The following is a 19,523-nucleotide window of genomic DNA, read 5'->3' as shown; positions in this document are numbered from 1 at the left end:
TTCATCACAACCAAAATCTATTGCTGTATTAATGATATTTATTCCATCTTTGTTGTAACCCATACGGATGATAGAAGGAGAACATTTACCATCCTAAATAGACTGCACCTAAGTATGTAGTTTATAAAGCAAAACAAAACAAACTAAACAAAGCACAAGGCTACATTAGTCAATAAAATGACTATAAATAATGACTGGGACATTTAATTACTTTTGAGTAATTAATTTAGCTACTTTTACAAATACCACAAATTTTATGTCAGCATTAAAACATTATCAACATGACAGGGTAGCCACAAATAAGAGTGGTGATTGGAAAAAACAAAACAAAACTAATTAAAACAAATTTCTAATTAGCAAAAGTGTTTGGCTCAGGTCTCTCACAGTTTGATTGACAGCAAGCCACGGTTTCATTAGTTATCTTGTTTCATGTTTTTTCGCTCTCAGTAAAGTTCACTTAAAAACAATAACAAATAAACAAACAAAAACACATAATAAAAAAAATAAAGTAAAATAACATTAAAAAGTCCTTCTTCCCTTTCACGTGACTAACCCAGCAAATCATATGCGAAAACGGGTGATCCTGTAGACCAATGAGAATACGCATTCGTAAACGGAAACGCCCCTCATTATGTTAGATTGAACTCTGTCTGTCATATTATCCAGCTAGTAGCTAACGCGTTAGCCGGGATGACACCTTTACAAATGACGAGCAGCTGAACAGTTTCTGCGGCAATTACATCGAGACACACAGTTTAACACTTCTGTTAAAGGATTTTTGTTACAGATCTCTAGCAAATACGGTGAGTTGCATTATTACGCTTGTCTACGTGTAAAATTAAAGGGATAGTCAAGTTGTTAGCAACGGCCAAAGCTATCTTCGTAAGCTAATGCTACATATATTGTTAAGTGAGTCAAAGGAGCAAGTGAGACGGCATTAGTGTGTTAAAATTGACATATAATATGCTTACGCCTTAAAGAAGTATTTGGTCAGGCTCCCTGTCAGCTGTCGGCTAAAATGGCATCAGGTTTAAGTCGTTAAGTTACCCAAAGGTAGCTCCACACCGCTTGCTAACCTAGCACTATAACACAATAACTCGATATTCTATCAGAAATGCCACCACATTAACAGCTAGATTTATAAAAAATTATAACACATTCTTGTAACGTTACTGCCACCCTACACTGATACTACCACAACAGCTAGCCAGCATACTTATTTTGCCGAAATCCAAGTTAGCACAAAGCTAAGCTAGGTTATCCCAAACAAACCCTGCTCTAAGTTTAGATCAGTCCGGAGTAGTAACGTCTCTCACTTTGTACTCTGCCAGCAATTGACGCTAAGATATTTTAATACTTTACAAGTCAAGTTGCTAAGATTATGCTATGGTGACATTAGATTAGCATTACGTGCTTGATTGTGCGTATGTTTCCACGTTGTTTGTGTTTGTTTGACCTCAGCTGCATCAGCACATGATGTGTTTCATGGTCTCTTTCCATCACAGCAGCGGATGGCCTGGACAGAACTTGTCGTGGGACCTACTTAAAACAAGAGGGACACCAACCCGAACCTCTGTATGAGTAATGAACCTAAACCCCTTCTGGAGCATGTCTGCCAATACAAGTCGCAAGGTAAAGTTAACCACATTTAACTGTTGCGTTGGCTACAATAGAACTGGAAACTAGTCAACACCCATTTAAGTATTTTGTTTGTAAACGCTTCAAAGTTGATAGCAATTTGCGTCCACCACGACTGAAAACTTACATTAAATGATAGTGTGTAAATACATGTAGGCCTTACTCTGTAATCTACAGGGCACAGCAGCCATACGTGCTTTACGGAGCCGAACATTATGTACAATACTTTTCAAAAGTAATGGTGCTTGATATGCATAGGATGAGACATTCAACACATTTTCATTTGTCAAAAAACATTTGTGTGAATTGTGCCCATCATGCTTTCATTTTAGATTAAATCTAAGTTGCATCATATTTGTAAATATTGTTCTCTGGTTGATACGTGGACTTTTAAAGGCTTCCTCAAAGGTTTCATAGTGTCATGTTAGAATGTTTGCAGAAAAACCAGAAGAGGTTAAACTCATCGACTTTTGTCACGGAGGAGTGACTTTTTAAAGAATTAGAAGACTGTATTAGCGTCACCAGCACTCTGTAAAATGAAGTTGATGGGTTTGTACTAGTAGGGATAACTTTGTTGCAGATTGTAGACGATAATCATTTAATATAGAAGAAAGCTGGCTGATCTTTCATTTTGATACTATGTCCGATTTATTTTGATTACCTCCATCTTTTGTTTGAACAGCAGGTCAACAGAGGTCCTCAATCCTGCACCTGTTCCCACTTGTATTCATTTTCTTAGGAATCTCTGTATTGCTTATACTCAAGCTGAGGGCATGGTCTTAAACTGTACATTTTGATGACTATAATCCACTCTTTCGCAGTGTAGAATATCAGGAAATATACTTGTTTCAATGATTTAGTCCAGGTAGCTTGTACTAGACTAGATTTCTACCAACAAAGGGGAGTGGAAGTAAATCTTGGCATGCTAGTGCAACTGTTGTGAGGTAGGGAGGAGGCAAACAGTGTACCTGGAGCATGGGCGTGAGTTCATTTTTCCCTGACTAGTCAGAGGAATATTTCCAAAACATTCTGTAGTCAAGCCTGCCTTCAGTGAATGTGCATGCTAGATCTGTTGCATTAATGTCCAATTCACGGCAAGCATTCCTGTCATATTTGTACTAGTCATCAGCAGTGTGGGTTGTAGCTTCCTGATACATTCCTGGCATCCTGCTGCTGTGTGCTTGAAATGCGCTGTGACATTGCACTGTAACTGCTCTGCTCATTCTCAACAGCATGAGCAAGAAAGCATAGCTGTACTTACAAGTGCTTTCTCTGGTCTGGACACTGTTTCTGACTGATAAGCTGCAAACCAGATGGACAGTGTAACCTGAGAGGTTGGTCACAGCACATGGTCACCACCCTGGGCCATCGGTCTACTCATAAGTGTGCATAATGGATCATAAACAGAAGCCTTCTATAACCAGGCTCTCAATATGTCTCTTCTGTTTGTTTTTATAACACAGCTAGGAAATATGTTACAGCTGATGTGTTGAGATTCCTGTTGTATTTGTGTCATGAAACAGCAGAGACCTGACAATGAGGAACAGAGTGGGCATGGGGAGCAGAGAGCCAGCCCAGCCCGGCTGCCCTTTGGCAAAAAGCAACTTCCAGCCATTCCTAAGAATGCAGCCCCCATTACCAAGCCTACAGCAATGGGTACCCCAGCCCAGTCAGCCAATGGCACACACGCCTCCTATGGCCCCTTCTACTTGGAGTACTCTCTGCTGGCTGAGTTGTAAGTAGTAGTCCAGTATCAGATTTATAAGTTTAGTTGATTGGTTTTTGGCACTTGCCACATGTGATTTTCTATGTTTATACTATTCTGTTGGTAGCATTTGTCTTTTAAATCAGTTTGCAAAGTTGTTAACAAATTGGGCTCAAACTATCCATTTCATTTGGTACCTGAATAAAAATGAGTTGCATATATGTTTTTCTCTTTTTTTGTATTGCTCTGACCTCTTTTCATGTGATCTGCAGCACACTAGTGATTAAGCAGAAACTCCCTGGAATTTATGTCCAGCCATCCTACAAGTCAGCACTAAGTAAGGACCTCTCTTTGAAGTTCATGCAATGAATGTTTCATATACACACTAATCAAATCTCATGGATTCCTTCTGGAATGTTTTACAACTTGAAGAGCTTTGTTATTTCAATCTTTAAACATATCTGCACATTTTCACTGCTTGATGTTCATTGTGAGTCTTATTTGTGTTGATAAAAGCAACAATTCCAAACTACTGTGTGTTCCTCTGTTTAGTGTGGTTTGGGGTCATATTCATCAGACATGGCTTGTACCAGGACGGAGTCTTCAAATTCACTGTGTATATTCCAGATAACTATCCAGATGGAGAGTGTCCTGTGAGTAGTGTAATTTTGGCAATATGATTTGGGGCTGTTAAAACACACACACACACACACACACACACACACACACACACACACACACACAAACTTGGCAGAGAATTAAAAGGTGCTGTGTGCACCCAATCATGTAGTATTTTTGCTGAGGGTCCTGGACAACATAAAAAATCTTGAAATTTTAAAATGATTTTCCAGGTCTACTAAGGTTTGGTAAGATTATGAGTATCTTAAAACATCTGGAACCGTCATGACTGGGAAAGTGTTCATAGTCTTATGTAAACTGTTAAAGTACACATTTTTAAGAAAGATGACAACCATGACTAAATATTAAAAGTACAACTCTTGAGTCATCAACAAGTTAACGTTTTGAATAATGATCATAGGAACTAAGCTTTGTGTTATAGCAAAGCAAAACCCTCAACCTTTTCTGCTTTTTGCCTCATTTCAGAAATTAGTATTCGACATCCCAGTCTTCCATCCACTTGTTGACCCTGTGTCTGGAGAGCTTGATGTCAGAAGAGCTTTCACCAAATGGAGGTACTTTCTCTGCTTTTATGCTTACGTAATTTATTCTTCTATTTTCTCCTTCAAAATGCATATTTGAGTGAAAACTAAATAATTAATTTTTTGTGTGCTAAATGCCACCCCCACCTCACACACCCCGAGCCAGTCCAGCCCAGTCAGTGCTTCTCTTTCACTGTTTACTCAGCTGAACATTCTCTGCAAAGTTTTCTTTTGGGAACCAAAGAGAATGAGTCAGAAGGAATAAAATTGTGAAAACAAATTCAGTTATAATTCAAAGAAGTGTGTATATATCTGGATATAGTCACCTAATTTCATATTGCAACAGATTTCATTACCTAGAACAAGGTTATGATTGCAATTAAAATTCTTTGATGTTGGGGTATTCACTATTTTTAGTAGTGGACAAGGAAACAAGAATATGTAACACTTTTATGTCGTGTTTGTTTTCTTAAATCAAAATATCTCTATCCAGTAACTTCAGGTATCCATATTTCTGGTAAAAAAGATTATGTTGTCAACCTCCTATGTTTTGTTTTTGTAGACGGAATCACAATCACATCTGGCAAGTCCTCATGTATGCACGCACAATTTTCTACAAGATCAACACTGCAGAACCACTCAACCCAGAGGCTGCTGTGCTGTGAGTGTTTGAAGAATATTACCTTCATTTTTTTTTTTTTTTTTTTTTTTTTACAATATACAATATTTGCTTTGTCTGACATGTGACACACAAAGATAAATTAAGGATCCTGATGAAGGTCGGCTAAATATAATTCAATTGCACATCTTGGCTCAATAACTTGGGTTTTTTTTAATCCACTGAGCTCAAAGCATAAATGTTTGAAATTAGGTTGTTGCTAAATGGCTCTAATGTCACAAATGTTCAATACTTAAATAACTTAATCAGAACATGGTACATATTTATGAACTTTTCTTGCTTCCTCTCAAACATTTGTAGAATAAATGCCGCTGCAGCAGACATTTTGACCTGTTGCAGGAACTTAACAGGTGTAACAAATAACACTAACAAAGGCTCAGTTCTATTTAATCGGAATTCAGTCATTATTAATTACACCTGTGATTTTCCTGCTGTAAATATTCTTTAATTTTTTTTTCAGCTGCCTGCCTGCTTTTTTCAGCTCTATTTTAACCTGATAATTCATATAGCAGAAGTTTATCTGCAATCTTTTAACCTCCTCTACAGTAAAGAAAAAAATCCAACAGCCTAAAAAAAGGTTTTAGGCTTAATTTGTCACTCATTTCTCACATGTTTTACAAGGCATTACTGTTTTTTTTTTTTTCTCTCAGATATGAAAAGGACGTGCATTTGTTCAAAAGCAAAGTGGTGGACAGTGTGAAACTATGCAACAGTCACCTTTTTGACCAGCCCAAGATAGATGATCCCTACGCAATAAGGTGGGTGGTCTGTCCCAATTTTTAACATTTCACAACCTTCAGCACTACAAGAAAATACATCCTGTCATCATACGTGTGAAGGGGAAAAAATGTTGATGTTCACGCTCTCACTTTCCCCCTCTGATCCATTTGTTACAGTTTTTCTCCATGGAACCCAGCTGTTCATGAGGAAGCAAAAGAGCGAATGTTCACGTATAAAGTAAGTTTTTACCATACTACAGTCACTCAGAGTCCTTTGGTTGTGTATGAGCCTGAGATTGCAGTCTACTGCAGTTCACCTCCCAGCTTTAAAACCCAAAGGGTTTTGTTAGACCGGAGTGTGAGCTATAAGCACTTTGATTGGTCGAGCTGTCTCTGTTATGTGACTGGTAATTTGTTTTTGTTGTTCTAGAGACGACCTGAGGATCACCACAAGGGAACGCAGGTGTCGGGGCTGTCTTGGGTGAAGCCTGGATCGACACAGCCCTTCAGCAAAGACGACAATCCTCCCCAGTGCTGAACATGCGCTGTCGCTGTAGCGGCCACTAGAGGGAGGCACACGCATCAGATGCCACACCACTGGGCTCACCTCAGCTGTTTGCGAACTGGATCCTTGAAACAGTTGGGAGAACTTTTAAATTAACTCTCCACATTATTGCTTGGCTTTAAAAGCTTTGTAGGCATCTCCTCAAACAGCTTTAGAAACAGGAAACAAAGTTTGTATCATATGTAAATCGACGATGACAAATGGATGTCTCAGCAACATCAGTTAGGCTGTGATGCAATCAAAGAGCTTTCATTCATATTTTCGGATCCATGCACATGTTGGGCTAGGTGATAAGATACTGTCCCAAAAGGAGATGAAAAGTATGAGCAAAGCAATTTGCATTCATACGGTAAGTATAGTGGACTACATGATCTAAACCACTTGTTGAAATTGGCTCAGGACTGTTTATTTGTCAGACTTGGAATGTTTGTCAGTCACAGCCATGTGATATCCTAATCTCCACCCATCCCAACACACAATTAGATTTACAGGACATGTTTTATATTTGTTTCTTATTGGACAGTGATTTATTTTTAATTCTGCTGTGTAAACTATTGTCTTACACAGTTCATAATATATAAATATATATATATATATAATGCAGAGCTCACAGGTATGGTTTTAAATGAGATGCTAAATGAGTTAGCTTGTATTTTATTGTCTGATTTTAAATCATTTTGAATGTTTTATGTACCCTTGGCTATTGGTTATTAAAGGTTTGATGTGTAAATAATGGATGCCGTGCTAAGGTTTGACTTCCAAGAGTTGTGTCTGTGTCGATGCTTGGATTTTCTAAGTAATATTTTGGTTTTATTTGCTTTCTTTGCAAATGTTACTTAAGCTCCCTTACAGATATTTTCTTCACAAGTCAAATAAGTTACTGCAAGATTCCTACATAGCTCTGAAGAAATGTATTTTGATATTTTTTAGTTATTCACTTTCGTCTGAGCAGCACAAAATGGGTGATAATATTGTAGAGATTAGTCAAGCTGCAAGACGACACCTTTTCTGTAGTTGCAGGCCAATATCAGTTTGTATATGATGCCTATCTGTAGAGGGATCTGGCTTGATAGTGATATTGCTCAGCACACTTTCAATATGCAATTCTTGTCAAACTAAGGATGTGGAAACAGGATGGCATTTTTAAACTGTGTGGGGACCTCACAAGGAAATTACTATATGAGAACAGCAGATATGATGCTGAAACCTGTTAGATCTAATCATAGTTGCTGTGAAAGGCAAGGATGTAACACACACACACACACACACACACACACATACACACACACACACACTGCCATTTGGGCTGTTGGAATCTTCAAACGAGTGAGTTTGTAATGTGTTCTGTATGGACCCATTTCTGCTCCAGTTTGTGAATGATATTACTGCATAGATGACCTGAGAATTAAATGCTTTTCTCTGAAATCAATAAAATGATTGAAAGCTCAGTCATACTCTGTATTTCTGTTTATGTTCTTGGGTTTGCTATAAATGGTTTTACTGACTTGCAACACCAGTAATGCCCAAACAGGTTATAGGTCCAGAACTTTATGAAATTAATCTGACAATGAAAAAATAGCAATGACTACTTTCATTTAGTACATCAGAGGTCTACATTGGTGGAAATATCACTCTTAAAAGATATCTTTGCATACTGGCGTTGTGTTCACCCAGAATTCATATTTACCTATACTAAAGTCAATTGCACATTTTATATACAAAACAGTATGATACTACATAGCTGTCACATTAATCGTATTAATATGATTTATTAATATAGCAATATTGTATTGATACAGCAAATATTCAAGGGAGAGACCTGAAGGAGTCCTTTCAGAGTAGCTGGGCTCCCTGGCAAAATTAGGACATTGAAGTATGGTTTTATTATACTTGTGTGCCATAAGAGTCTAAAAGTGTCATGAATTTCATACAGTCACAATGAGAACACTGTTGAACACGACAGACAGTGTGGTTAATGACTCAATGTATGGCAGTATGTCGCTTAGCCAGTAGAGGTCGACATGTACCCACACTGGAGGGCAATTCTCCCGCTCCTGTCATGTGTGCACTGAGGAGAGACTCCGGTCCATGTGCGAAAGTAAAACCTCTCCGGATTGGCTCTGGCTGAGACGCGGCCATCTTATGCACTCTGTCAACACAGGGACTTTAGATATGAATCCATTATTTAATCAGCCGCTGACCGGTGCTTGTTGGAGGCGACACTGTACCATAAATACTGGGAGAACAGGCTTTTAATTAGACATGGAAAGGCTACAATGTGGCAAATTGTCAGCGGTCCAATCAGAGAGTAGGTCACTAATATGCAAATGCGTTGTTATCACAGTCACGTCAGCAGCAGCGGTAGAGCCGCTGTGCCGAGGTCGCCAGCAGGAGTACAACTAACAACACAGTCACAACTTCGCCGATAACACTTTGCCCTTTGGGGTTCCTTTCAGGTAAGAAATAACACTTACGTAGGTGTTTTTTTTGAAAGGTGTTTTGTCCTCGAGAGATTGCGTTTCATTCAAGCGAGGAGCTGTCAAATTTCTGACAGTCAGTCAGTGAGGCTCGCCTCAGCTGTCTGATGACACACCGCCTTGCTGACTGTGTATCTTCCCGATGGAAACAAGACTGTCGACTTGCCAAACTTGTCCATATTAGTTTTACCACAGTTCGCCATATAATACAGCTAATGTCATCGTACTTTCTCACAGTTTGCCGGGTAGAAGACAATGCGCGTGTCTCCCAAAGTAGTCCTCCGTGGTTCGTGGTGGTCATGGTGGTCCTGAACTGACAGCGACCAGACGGGCTCAGTCAGCACCGCACTTGGACGGGGACGCCGTAACAGTTCGCGGAGCCAATACGTTGGATATAGATTATAAATTAAAACGAAAGTCGTTCGGGAATAAACAAAACTAGTTGTATTATCACGGACATCATCCATGTCGACCTCTCCATCCATCTCCGCCCTCATATCCCTCCCTCCCTCCTCTTCCTCAGTGAGGAAGCGTCACGACACCTTTTGAATGCCGCTTCCAAAGTGGACTCGTCTCAACACCCCGGGGCTCACGTTTAATCTCAACCCAAATGTCCCACGTGCGTTCATTTTGTTCCCACTTGGCGAGCGGCCGTGCAGAAAGGAGCGCAACACATTGCCGCCTCGCTGGCTTATCAAACACCGCCGCTCGCAGCAGCTGAAGCCATTGCTGGACGAAGATGAAGAGCATGCTACTGACTTCAGAGGTGAGCCCGGTGTCCAGCTAGGAGGAAAGTAAGACTGCTTAAAAAGCATTCAAAACACGACGAACGAGTTCCAATTAATATATTTAAAGACGAGTCTTTGAAATAAATGAAATGCGCTACCAGTTATATCAATACTTTTGCTAACTTTACGCTTTTTAAATTACATTTAATAATACCACTTCTATTTTTATATCAACCTTGCTACTACTACTTGTTGTTTTGATGCTGTTTGACTGAGGTGCGCAGAAAGTGGCCATGTGTGGCCATCAATGGCGACCTCGGGACAGTTATGTACACAATTCTTGTTGATATTAGGCACGAGTTAGCCTACACGTGCCTGGATGGTGTTTACAGCGTCATGATTATGAAGGAAACAGCTGGAAGTCGACATGCTGTGGGGGGACTGGTCTGTGCCTCTGGGCCACAGAGGGATATTTAAAGGTTAGCAGTGGCTTGGCTGGCAGGCTCAGGAATATGCTGCATTGATTTAGGCCACATGGGAAAGATTGCGTAGCTAAACGTGTGTTATTTAAAAACACATTACGTTTAGTTTTCATGTGCTACCTGCTGTTTTATCTGCAGTTTACCGTTAACAGCTTGAATGGACTGTTTGTTTCACCTGCAATCTTTCAGCTTGGGTTTGGCTGTGTATCAGACTTGCTTTGAATGTCACCAACAAGGAAATGTCTGCCAATCAAGTGTTGGAAATAATTTCAAATAAGACAAATGAGTTGAATTTCCATCTCATACATTTTTTACTCATTAAATGTTAGAACACAAACACTTGATACGTTGTCTTACAAACCTAAAAGTGTCATCCTAAATGATTAGCAATGATCAATGAGTACCCTTATTTCCATAATCTGAGTGCAAAGATACAACTCTTTAGATACTTGAAAACCCCTTTACTAGGGTTAGAAATGGTTTAATTAACACTTGAGACTGGGAAAGAGTTGTAATTTTCTACTGTCCTTAAATTGCTGTTGTGATGCACATTTTTTCCATCTCAATTCTTTTTCAAGCAGCATTGTCTGTCTCTTATGCAGTGATTTAACATGCATCCCGATTGGTGTGTTGACAAATCATCAGTACGATGTCTGTGATTATAGGCATCCAAAAAAGCTAATAAAATATTAGTACGTGGGGATGTCACATTTCAAGCAAGTCACATGATCCCCCAGTTAAAGCACTAAAGAGAACCTGAAGTTGGAAGCACAACCCAAACTAAAAACAGGAATGGCTTCATGCCTGTGTGAACACATTTTTTTAAAATTGGGAGCTGGTTGTGGGGAGAGTGGTGTTGTATTGTACAGGCCTAGTTGCATGACTACGAGTAGGAATTGAACGCAGTGGTATCAAACCAGAAAATGTGTATCCACCCACGTTTGTTCAATTTATGATTTCAGTTTTGTTAGGCGTCATGTTTCAAATAATTTTAAAGTACTTTGCCATATTCTGAATATGGAAATAGAACTTATTGCTGCAAATTAAATTAATTAGTGTCAGGTGCGAATTAAGTGTCAAACACAGTGCTCATATTTACCCAGCAGCATTCTATAGCCTGGTTTCAGTCCTCAGCAGAAGTTCTGGTAAGAAATATATTATTGCATTTGTTGTAGTATCCTTCCTGTATGACACATTTTTAAAGGATTTAGAGTGTAAATGTAATAAAGGTAATTAGCTTAGCAAACGAGTGTGCTCCTTGACTTGTCAGACACACCTGGGTTAGGTGAAGTGACACCTGAACAGGTCACAGGTGTGACAAATTATGGTTAGTGCCCAGTTATTTTGAGACTAAAAATCATGAATTATTTCACAAACTGCCTGCATCAGCCCACATAAAACTAAACTGCGAGTCAGCCGCATTGTGACAGGTAAATGAAAACGATAAAGATAGATGATGTTGGTGTTTGGTTTAATATGGTCCGAGCACGCTACATAGGCTAGTTTACCTTCTAACAACATAGCCTAAATGTTGGAAAGGTGGTTATCAGACTAACATTTTAGCGTAATGGCTCAGGCATGTTGCCTGTGTTTATCAAATATGAGGATCCTGATAATGCTGTGCCTTGGGATGTGTATCAGGATTTCAGGATGTTGAAAGTTAGTATGTACTTGTGTGAAATAAATGTGTGTATGTATGTGTGTGTGTGTGTATAATATATATATATATATATATATATATATATATACATATATATATATATACACACACACACACACACACATTTGTTGCTGGCTCTCAAAATAAGTCTCTTTATTTTGCGGTTTATTTGACCTAATATTTCAAATCTCATGTGCAGCTGCTGATGTTTTGAACAGAAAAAACATGAGCAACACCTAGTGTATTTAGAAGTATGCTACAAAGAGGATACCAGTTCCTTGTTAAATCTAGTGTTCAGTCTGTACCACCAATCAGTCATTTGAAATATGTATCAGCCAATAAAAGCAATGCAAGTATCTCTACAAGTTACACAAAGATACTAGAGAAACGTCTGTGCGTATTTGTGCATGTGTGCATAGCAAGTCAGCATAATGACTGACCCAGGTAAGTGTGTCATCTTCCGCTGGTCTGCGGTTGCAGAATACACACACACACACCCACAAAGGATCTCATCTGCCTCTGTCCCTAGCTGTTGAAATTCAGCTGTCTGCACCTCCCACACATTCTGCAGTAGCATGACAGGCAGCTTCATTGGTTGTGGGTATGGGGGGGCTGAGGTGTGTTTGTGTGTGTGAAAGGGGAGGGGGTACAGGAAGAGGCATCTGCTGGTGGCTGGTGGTTGGTTTGCACCAGCTGCTTTGCTACACACATGAAAGGCACTGCTGATAGATAATTGACAGTACCAAATTTCTCCCAGACCCTTCTGACCTAGCCATTACCTAGCTTTAGAAAGCTTTTTTGTCGACTCTGGATGGGCATTTGTGCAATTCTACTAACATGCAAGCATGTATCACTGATGAAGGAATGGATGATAAAAATACACATGCTGGGGAAAAGTAAGTTGTCATGTCATTTCAGACTGAAAAGGATTTGCATCTTTCTGTGTGGGGGGAATTTTTGATTCATTAGCTTGTAATGTGTTTGAAAGCTGTGATCCAGGCCTCATCTGTACCATCCATTAGTTAGCAAACACGCAATCCCACATTCCCACATTAAAGTTTTATTTTAATATTTTTTTTTCTCTCCATTTTTGGACAGGGACGCAATATAAAGGATATGCTGTAGCTCTGTAGAGAGTGAGGCTCATTGGGACCAGTTTGGATCCAGTGGAGTTCTGAAGGTTCCATTTACCCTCCGAGCTCTGCCATGGACTTCTTTGATGACCCTAACCTCTTTGTTGGAGGTTTGGATGGGCTGGATGAAGAAGGTTTCCCCTCAGCACCGTCACTCGTGGATGAGCTAAATCTCAGTGCTGACTTTGAGCCCCTCCAAGTGGAGCCTCTAGGCCCGGGGAAGCACCAAGACATGATGCCACCAGTTTCTTCCACATCCACCCAACAAGCCATGCCCACTTACAGTCATCAGATAGGCCACTACATTGGCATGAAGGCACAGAATCCTATGGGGCAGGCATTTTCTGGTCCTGGGGGCACAGGTGGTGGAGATGGTGGCATGATTGCAGAGCAACATGGCCAGTACCATAATGCCACCATGACACAAGTACCTCAATCCAATGGGCTGTTCTGTAACAGTAGCAGTCCAATGTGGGGCAACCAGGACCAGAATGGGAATATGTACCACCCCTTATCTCAACAGCAACAACAGCTTTGTCATCAGCAGCAGCAACTGCACAACCAGCAACTGCATGTAAGACAACAACAAACACAGCAGCAACACCACCCCTGTCATCATCAACAACAGCAGCAGCACAGAATGCGGCAGCAGCAGCTGCAACAACAGCAAAGTCATCAGCAACAGCTGTTAAACCAGCGCCAGCACCAACAAATTAACACACAGACTATGTCCCTGCAGCAACAACAGCATCACAATTTCTCCTTTCACCAGGGAAGTCAAACTCAGAGCCAACAGCAAGTTCACCATAGTCAGCAGCAGGTTCAGCACCAGCTAACTGTAGGAGGACCAAGGTTCCATTCAAGGGCTCTGCCAAGTAAGTCCTATCTGGATAGTCAAAATGCTTCTCTGACTGGAACTTGCTTACAACAACAGCAGCAGCAGGGTAGCTACCAGTTGAACAGGGGAGGTCAAGCCTTCTCTGGATCAGGACTGGAAGACAATAACCTGCCCTTCCCCATGCATTCATCATCTGTGGGTCACTCCCTGCCCACGTACTCGGTCAGTTCTGCCAGCACCTACCAACCGGCTCAGTACCCTGCCTACCCTGGAGAACCAGAAATAACCAGTCTCAGTCAGCAGTCTTTGTCATCAGCATCGGTGTCTAGGCCCACCACAACTGTTGCTCCCCTCACTTCTACAGTGCCTGAGCTCTCAGGGACAGTATGCCCGTTTTCATCCACATCAGTTATGGGTCAACAGCACATTAGGACCCCGGTTAGCCAGGCAGAGGAATGTCCTTTCCGTGCTTTACGCTGTTCTGGAGAAACCCAGGGAAGCTGTAAGTCATCTGAGATGTTTGGTGATTCTATGAGCTGCTACCCCAGCATGGCCAGTCAGCTGCCCTCCGAACAGCCTCAGAGTTGCGTTGCCATCAACACTAATGGATTTCAAGCATTGGGAGACAATCTCCTGCCATCAGGTGCTCAGGATGGGGACTTGGAGGGGTTGGAACCTCCTGACCTCCTGCCTGACCTACTGCCCCAGCTGGAGGCTGCTCTTAGCCAGCAGGATGAATCCAACTGTTCCTGGGCTGATTCCAGCCATGAGAGGGGACATGAGCACCGGAAGTCACCACCTGTTGAGAACAAGGATGACAAGGTAATACAATGATACAAACCAACATGTTTGTTTCGTTATTAATTTTAATCATATACATCAATTTGATGAGCTCGATGTGCACCAAACTTACCAATTTCCATTTCATTTTCGTTGCTAGTTACATGCAAGTAATTATTTTGAGACACATGTATGTCAGAATATTTTAGGCATACTATAGCAGAGCAACTGTCTTTGTCCCAGCCTGATTCATATCCTTACAGTCTGTAAACTCAATCCTTTATCCCTATTTCCTTTCAGTATACATAGATTACTGATTGAGGACTGATACATTGAAATTAATTGAAGAAATTAGATGTTATAAGTGCATAATCTCTGCTTTACTATTGGAGAAATTTTTTTTGCTGACATTAAGAGATTTTTGTGTGTTTTTACCCATATATCATGGCACAAAATCCAACCAGTCATGTAATGTTTAACTAACTTTCCCAGATAGAACATGTGTTTGTCTAGTAGGAAACCTGCAATCAGTGGTGGAGAGGGGGAAGGTGGAGAGGCGGTACCTAGGGACGCCTGAAAGCCTTCTGAAAATGATAATGGTCTGTCCAGCCTGGCCTGTCTATCTGCCCAGTGCGCCGACAGCAGGTCAGGCCTGATTAGGCTAAGAGTGGCAGGAGTGTCTTCAGGACTTAGCTGTAAGCATACTTAGGGCTATATCAAGATGTGGGTCAGGGCAAGCCAGAAGCACTTGCACACTGCCTCGCTGGAGTGTGGGGGAGGTTGCATGCTGTTGTGGTAGCTGCCACAGTTTCTGTGTCTGTGTGTGCAAGTGCATGTGCACGTATGAGAGAGCAGGCGGGAGGAAAAGAGCGTGGTGAAGGAGAGTGGTTAGCACTCGAGGGAGGGGGAGGGGGTTTGGGAGATGGAGAGAGCAGTAGCTCATGGAAAAAGACAGACAGCTTAGGAAAGAAAGGGAGGGAATGAGACAGAGAGGAAGAGCATGAGAGAGAGAGAGAGGAGACACGGAGGGGGAGGCTGAGAGAATGCATTAGCTGGCTGTAACAGGCTTGAGGCGGTTCCTGGACCTCAGTTGGCTGGTAACTTAGTAGCATCCACAGAGACTGCAGGCCCACAAGTGACACATGCCCAGCACCAAAAGCAGCAGACGTTTCATCATGGTCCACACTCTTAAAAAAAGATATGAGAATTTCAACATGTTCTTTTTTTGATAATGTTTGTGTGAGATTTCAGTAATGTTACAAAAACAACATATGTTTTACCAACAATTAAACATATTATGTCACATAGCAGAAACCAATCATCTCAAACTAGACAATGCACATGATGGAAATTCACACATTTTTCATAAGAGCACTTGTGTTTTCCACGGCCCACTACTGACAAAGAAGTCTATTTCATTGCCACTGACAACATAGAAGTGTTGTTTTGACATTATCTTACCAACCCCACCTTTTCTGTATCTGCATTTATCTTAGTGTAGTAAACACTCGAATGACTACAATTTTTACAGTTATAGTTGAATGACTTATTTAAATCTCTCTAAACAGTGTCTTCTTCCTGGCAGCAAACCCCCTGGTTTTATTCACCCCCCACTTCTAAAAACCAAACCAATACCCATGAGCCAAGACACAACCTGTGTGTTGAGTACTGGCTCGGCTACCCCACAATAGGCAGCAGGCAACAACAAAACTGGTGGTCTGTCTAAACCAGAGCTCATCCACACAGGCCATTTGCCCATCTGCAAAGGTCCTTGATTGAAATGGGGCCATGAACCACAGCCGTACAAACGAGCCTCTCCCTGTCTGTGTCAACATCCAGCCCTGTGTTGATGCTTACAGGCTGACTGTGCTATTCATGTGCACTGATGTGTGAAGAGCCTGCTGATAGTGTGTTTGCTGAACAGGCAAGGCATCAGGGGATAGCTGCCCACTCTTCACTCCCCCGCAGTGAATGTGGCTAATTAGGATTTCCAATGGTTGTAATGGTCAGCTGCAGCTGTGATGAGCACTTGGGGTTCAAGATTGAACCATTGTCCTAGGTTGCTGTATTCAGAGGTTAAATCGAATATAAATAATGTCTTCAGCCTTGTTGCAATGGATCTGAATTCAAATGAACAGATGTGTGTAGAACTTTTGGCTAGCCTATGAATCATTTCAGTAACCCTGCTGGACTGGACTGCTAGGGGCTTTCTCTGAGAAGATAGTTCAAGCTTACAGGCATCAAGCACTCAAGTGAGACCATTCTGAGCTGGATGCCAGTTTTTTATGCTTACTTGTACTCATGTGAGTAAGCAGTCAGGCCTTATACTGTGACTGAGAGATCTGATATCTTGAGATCAGATCAGATGTGCATGTTAAAATGGGAGACAAAATAATTGTGAGATGTAACATGTATAGCTTGTTATATACAGTTGCAGACTATGTTGCAATTCAATTAAAAGGACTGCTTTGTTGCAATATTGGATTTTCACATCAATGTGATGAAGTACCTCAACCTGACAGGTTTTTAATTCACTGATCCGCCAAAATCAGAGTTCTGGATATTTTATCTATATAGGAAACAGTTTCTTAATCGTATTTTCAGAAGATCTACTATGTCAGACAATGTCGCTATCGCAGTATAATATACTGTATTGAGATAGAAGACTTTCCATATTACTCACCCTTACGGACTGAGGGTAAGCTGACAAACTGTTGCTCAGCACAGTATGCAGTACTACTGAAGCATTGCTGAACAGCTTGATTATTTTGCTTTTTTTAATTGTGAACATGTGAAATAATTTTTGCATTTTTTCATAGGGATTTTTTTTCTTGGACAGAACAGTTGTGGCTCATTTTAGTAGAATCTTAGTGTCTCCCGAGAGTCAAAAAGAAACTTATTTTAGAGATTTGCTGGGCACCAGTAGCACATGCAAACCACCCCTTCCTGGCAACTCAAACTGAAAGATGATGTTTGCTGCTGTGATTTTAGTTCCAGACACTGGTACTTAAATATCTAAAATCGGTAAGTTGATAAATTGCTATAAAACGAGACCAGACTTGGATACATTTAAAGGGGAACTCAACTGATTTTATGCGTAAAAGTTTGTTTACAGGTTATTGGGAGTACTACTGCATATGTGGAAAAAGTAGTATAAAGTATAAAGCCTTTTGTGGCTTCAGAGGGAGCTGCATAAAGTCTAATAAATGGTTGGGACTGAAGACTACAAGTTTGAAAAATTAATATAAAAAAAAAAATAATAATAAATAAATCTGGGAGTGTGGAGTTAGAAAGAAGTGAGCTTACCAGACCTCTGTTGCCTGCTACTCATCTCTGATTGAAGTTAGCAGCTCGAGGCTAGCCCCCACTAACATAACACAGCCGAATTTGTACAGTTGAGTGAATCGTGTCGAGTTGCATTGTGGGTAATGCAGGTGCCAGGTTTTGACAAGGAAGAAGAATGTGTGGAATAAAAAGTTCTGCTTTTTTTTTTTTTTCAAACTGTCCTCTGAGTGCAATGTTAAATCAGTTCAGTGCTCTTTTAACAGTTGTCAGTTTTCTAAGCTGCCATGTAGCCTCTCTTTCTCTTGTGGTGCCAGGTGTTCCCCATGTGATGTCATATCATCCTCATTGCATTTTAATCTGTTCTGGTACATTTGTACCCCTTTTCACCATTATATCATTATTATAACACTTTTATTTTTACTGATTGGCCCTGCAGGTTTTTTTTGCCTTGTTACTACGCTTTGCAGTTTGTAATTTTTTTTTATTTTTATCAGACCTGAGGATTCAAATATAAGTGTACAAATGGCTCCCTTGTTGATTAAAGGAGAAACAGAGATGGAAGTGGAGACTGATTGATACTTATGGCCTGAGCTGCTATAGCCGCTAGTAGGCCCCCTGGCAGTGACACGGAGCAGGTGCCTCCTCCCTGTCTGCATTGCTGGTTTAGATTTATTATCTGACCGGGTTTCGCTGCTCACTCCGCTCTACCCTGCCTTGGCCTCTGAGCTGTGTCGCCAGTAAGCAACTGAGGGCGTGTGTGTGTGTGTGTGTGTGTGCTCGCAAGTAGGGTTGGCTCTTGTATGTGTGTCATCCTAGCTTTGTTGCTTCCTGACCTTACTGAGGTTTATATAACTCCTAGCCAACCAGCCAACCAGACTGGGCAGGCAATTCCATAATCAGCCCTGAAACTTGACACCATGCAACACCCCAGCCCTCACCCCACCACCCACATGCGCGCCAAACACACACACACACACACACACACACACACACACACACACACACACAGACGCACACGCAGATATTGCACACAAATACACACCCCTTGGAAACCTGCTCCTTCTGTGGCCACATGGTGATAGGTTGTCTCATTCACACACTTTCTCTGACCACCTCCCCCAACATCCACACACAACCCACCCTCACTCGCGCTTGCTCGCTCTGTCAAGTGTTCTGTCTGTTTGCATCCGGCCTCATCAGCCTGTCTGTTTGGAGGCCTGCCAGATAAGGGTGGGGGCGGGGGATAACTAAGGGTCAGAGGTAAACAGGAAGTCAGGCGGTCTTTGCTGTGGGCGGAAGGGGTGGGGCTGTGGGGGAAGGTGGGGGAGGAGCCGGGAGAGGAGGGGGAGGAGGGAGTTGTACTTGGATTGAGAGTGTCAGGAGCATGTGGGAACTCAGCCAGCCCAAACTGCACAGTAGGTCTGAATTTAAAGTATGCTCTTTTATTCTGCTTTTCTTTCCTTCCTTCTCTCTCTTGCCTACTTCTCAAGGGATTAAATGGCTTTGAATATTTTTTGGTGACAGAGGGTGGCTGTGTGTGTATTCTCCACGGTCAAATGTGAAGTTGTTTTTGTGTGTGTGTGTGACTGGAATGTGAGGCTCCTCGGTTGTGACGTGAGGCAACCTCCTTGAACTCATGTTAACCTTTGACTGGTGAAGAGGGGAAAGCTGGGT

At 41.4% G+C, this 19,523-nt stretch overlaps 2 protein-coding genes and 1 long non-coding RNA gene across 11 annotated transcripts in view; 2 read left to right on the top strand and 1 right to left on the bottom strand.

Annotated features, from left to right (window-relative positions):
- The first annotated feature begins 638 nt into the window (after positions 1-638).
- Positions 639-7,914, top strand: LOC122966371 (akt interacting protein). Of its 3 annotated transcripts, none has more exons than XM_044330750.1 (10): positions 639-803; positions 1,506-1,632; positions 3,165-3,373; positions 3,616-3,680; positions 3,896-3,996; positions 4,448-4,536; positions 5,066-5,164; positions 5,833-5,940; positions 6,079-6,139; positions 6,332-7,914. In XM_044330750.1, the coding sequence occupies exons 2-10, from the start codon at positions 1,585-1,587 to the stop codon at positions 6,437-6,439; spliced, it is 888 nt and encodes a 295-aa protein (XP_044186685.1). In that variant the 5' UTR covers positions 639-803; positions 1,506-1,584; the 3' UTR covers positions 6,440-7,914. The 3 variants fall into 3 exon arrangements, with proteins under 3 accessions (XP_044186685.1, XP_044186596.1, XP_044186509.1); XM_044330661.1 differs by having other exon boundaries at positions 640-803; positions 1,509-1,632; positions 3,162-3,373; XM_044330574.1 differs by having other exon boundaries at positions 640-803; positions 3,162-3,373.
- A 416-nt stretch (positions 7,915-8,330) lies between these two features.
- LOC122966330 lies at positions 8,331-11,335 on the bottom strand. Its single transcript, XR_006398372.1, has 2 exons — positions 11,253-11,335; positions 8,331-8,615 (listed from the first exon to the last, which is right to left on the bottom strand). It is a non-coding gene; the product is annotated as an uncharacterized LOC122966330 (long non-coding RNA).
- Positions 8,647-19,523, top strand: part of chd9 (chromodomain helicase DNA binding protein 9) — a 76,120-nt gene continuing 65,243 nt past the window's right edge. For 4 of the 7 annotated variants that reach the window (XM_044330071.1, XM_044330062.1, XM_044330049.1 and 1 more), the window contains exons 1-2: positions 9,474-9,709; positions 12,912-14,606. In XM_044330071.1, the coding sequence (XP_044186006.1) occupies positions 13,020-14,606 (1,587 nt within the window). In that variant the 5' untranslated portion in view covers positions 9,474-9,709; positions 12,912-13,019. Of the gene's footprint in view, positions 8,923-9,473; positions 9,710-12,911; positions 14,607-19,196; positions 19,269-19,523 lie in introns of those variants that run through there. The other 3 variants (XM_044329970.1, XM_044330174.1, XM_044330253.1) reach the window with 3 other exon arrangements.

This window comes from Thunnus albacares, chromosome 1 (assembly GCF_914725855.1).
Source record: "Thunnus albacares chromosome 1, fThuAlb1.1, whole genome shotgun sequence".
Lineage (NCBI taxonomy): Eukaryota > Metazoa > Chordata > Actinopteri > Scombriformes > Scombridae > Thunnus > Thunnus albacares.
The sequence above is the reverse complement of the archived record's forward strand: the minus strand, read 5'-3'. Positions and strand labels throughout refer to the sequence as shown.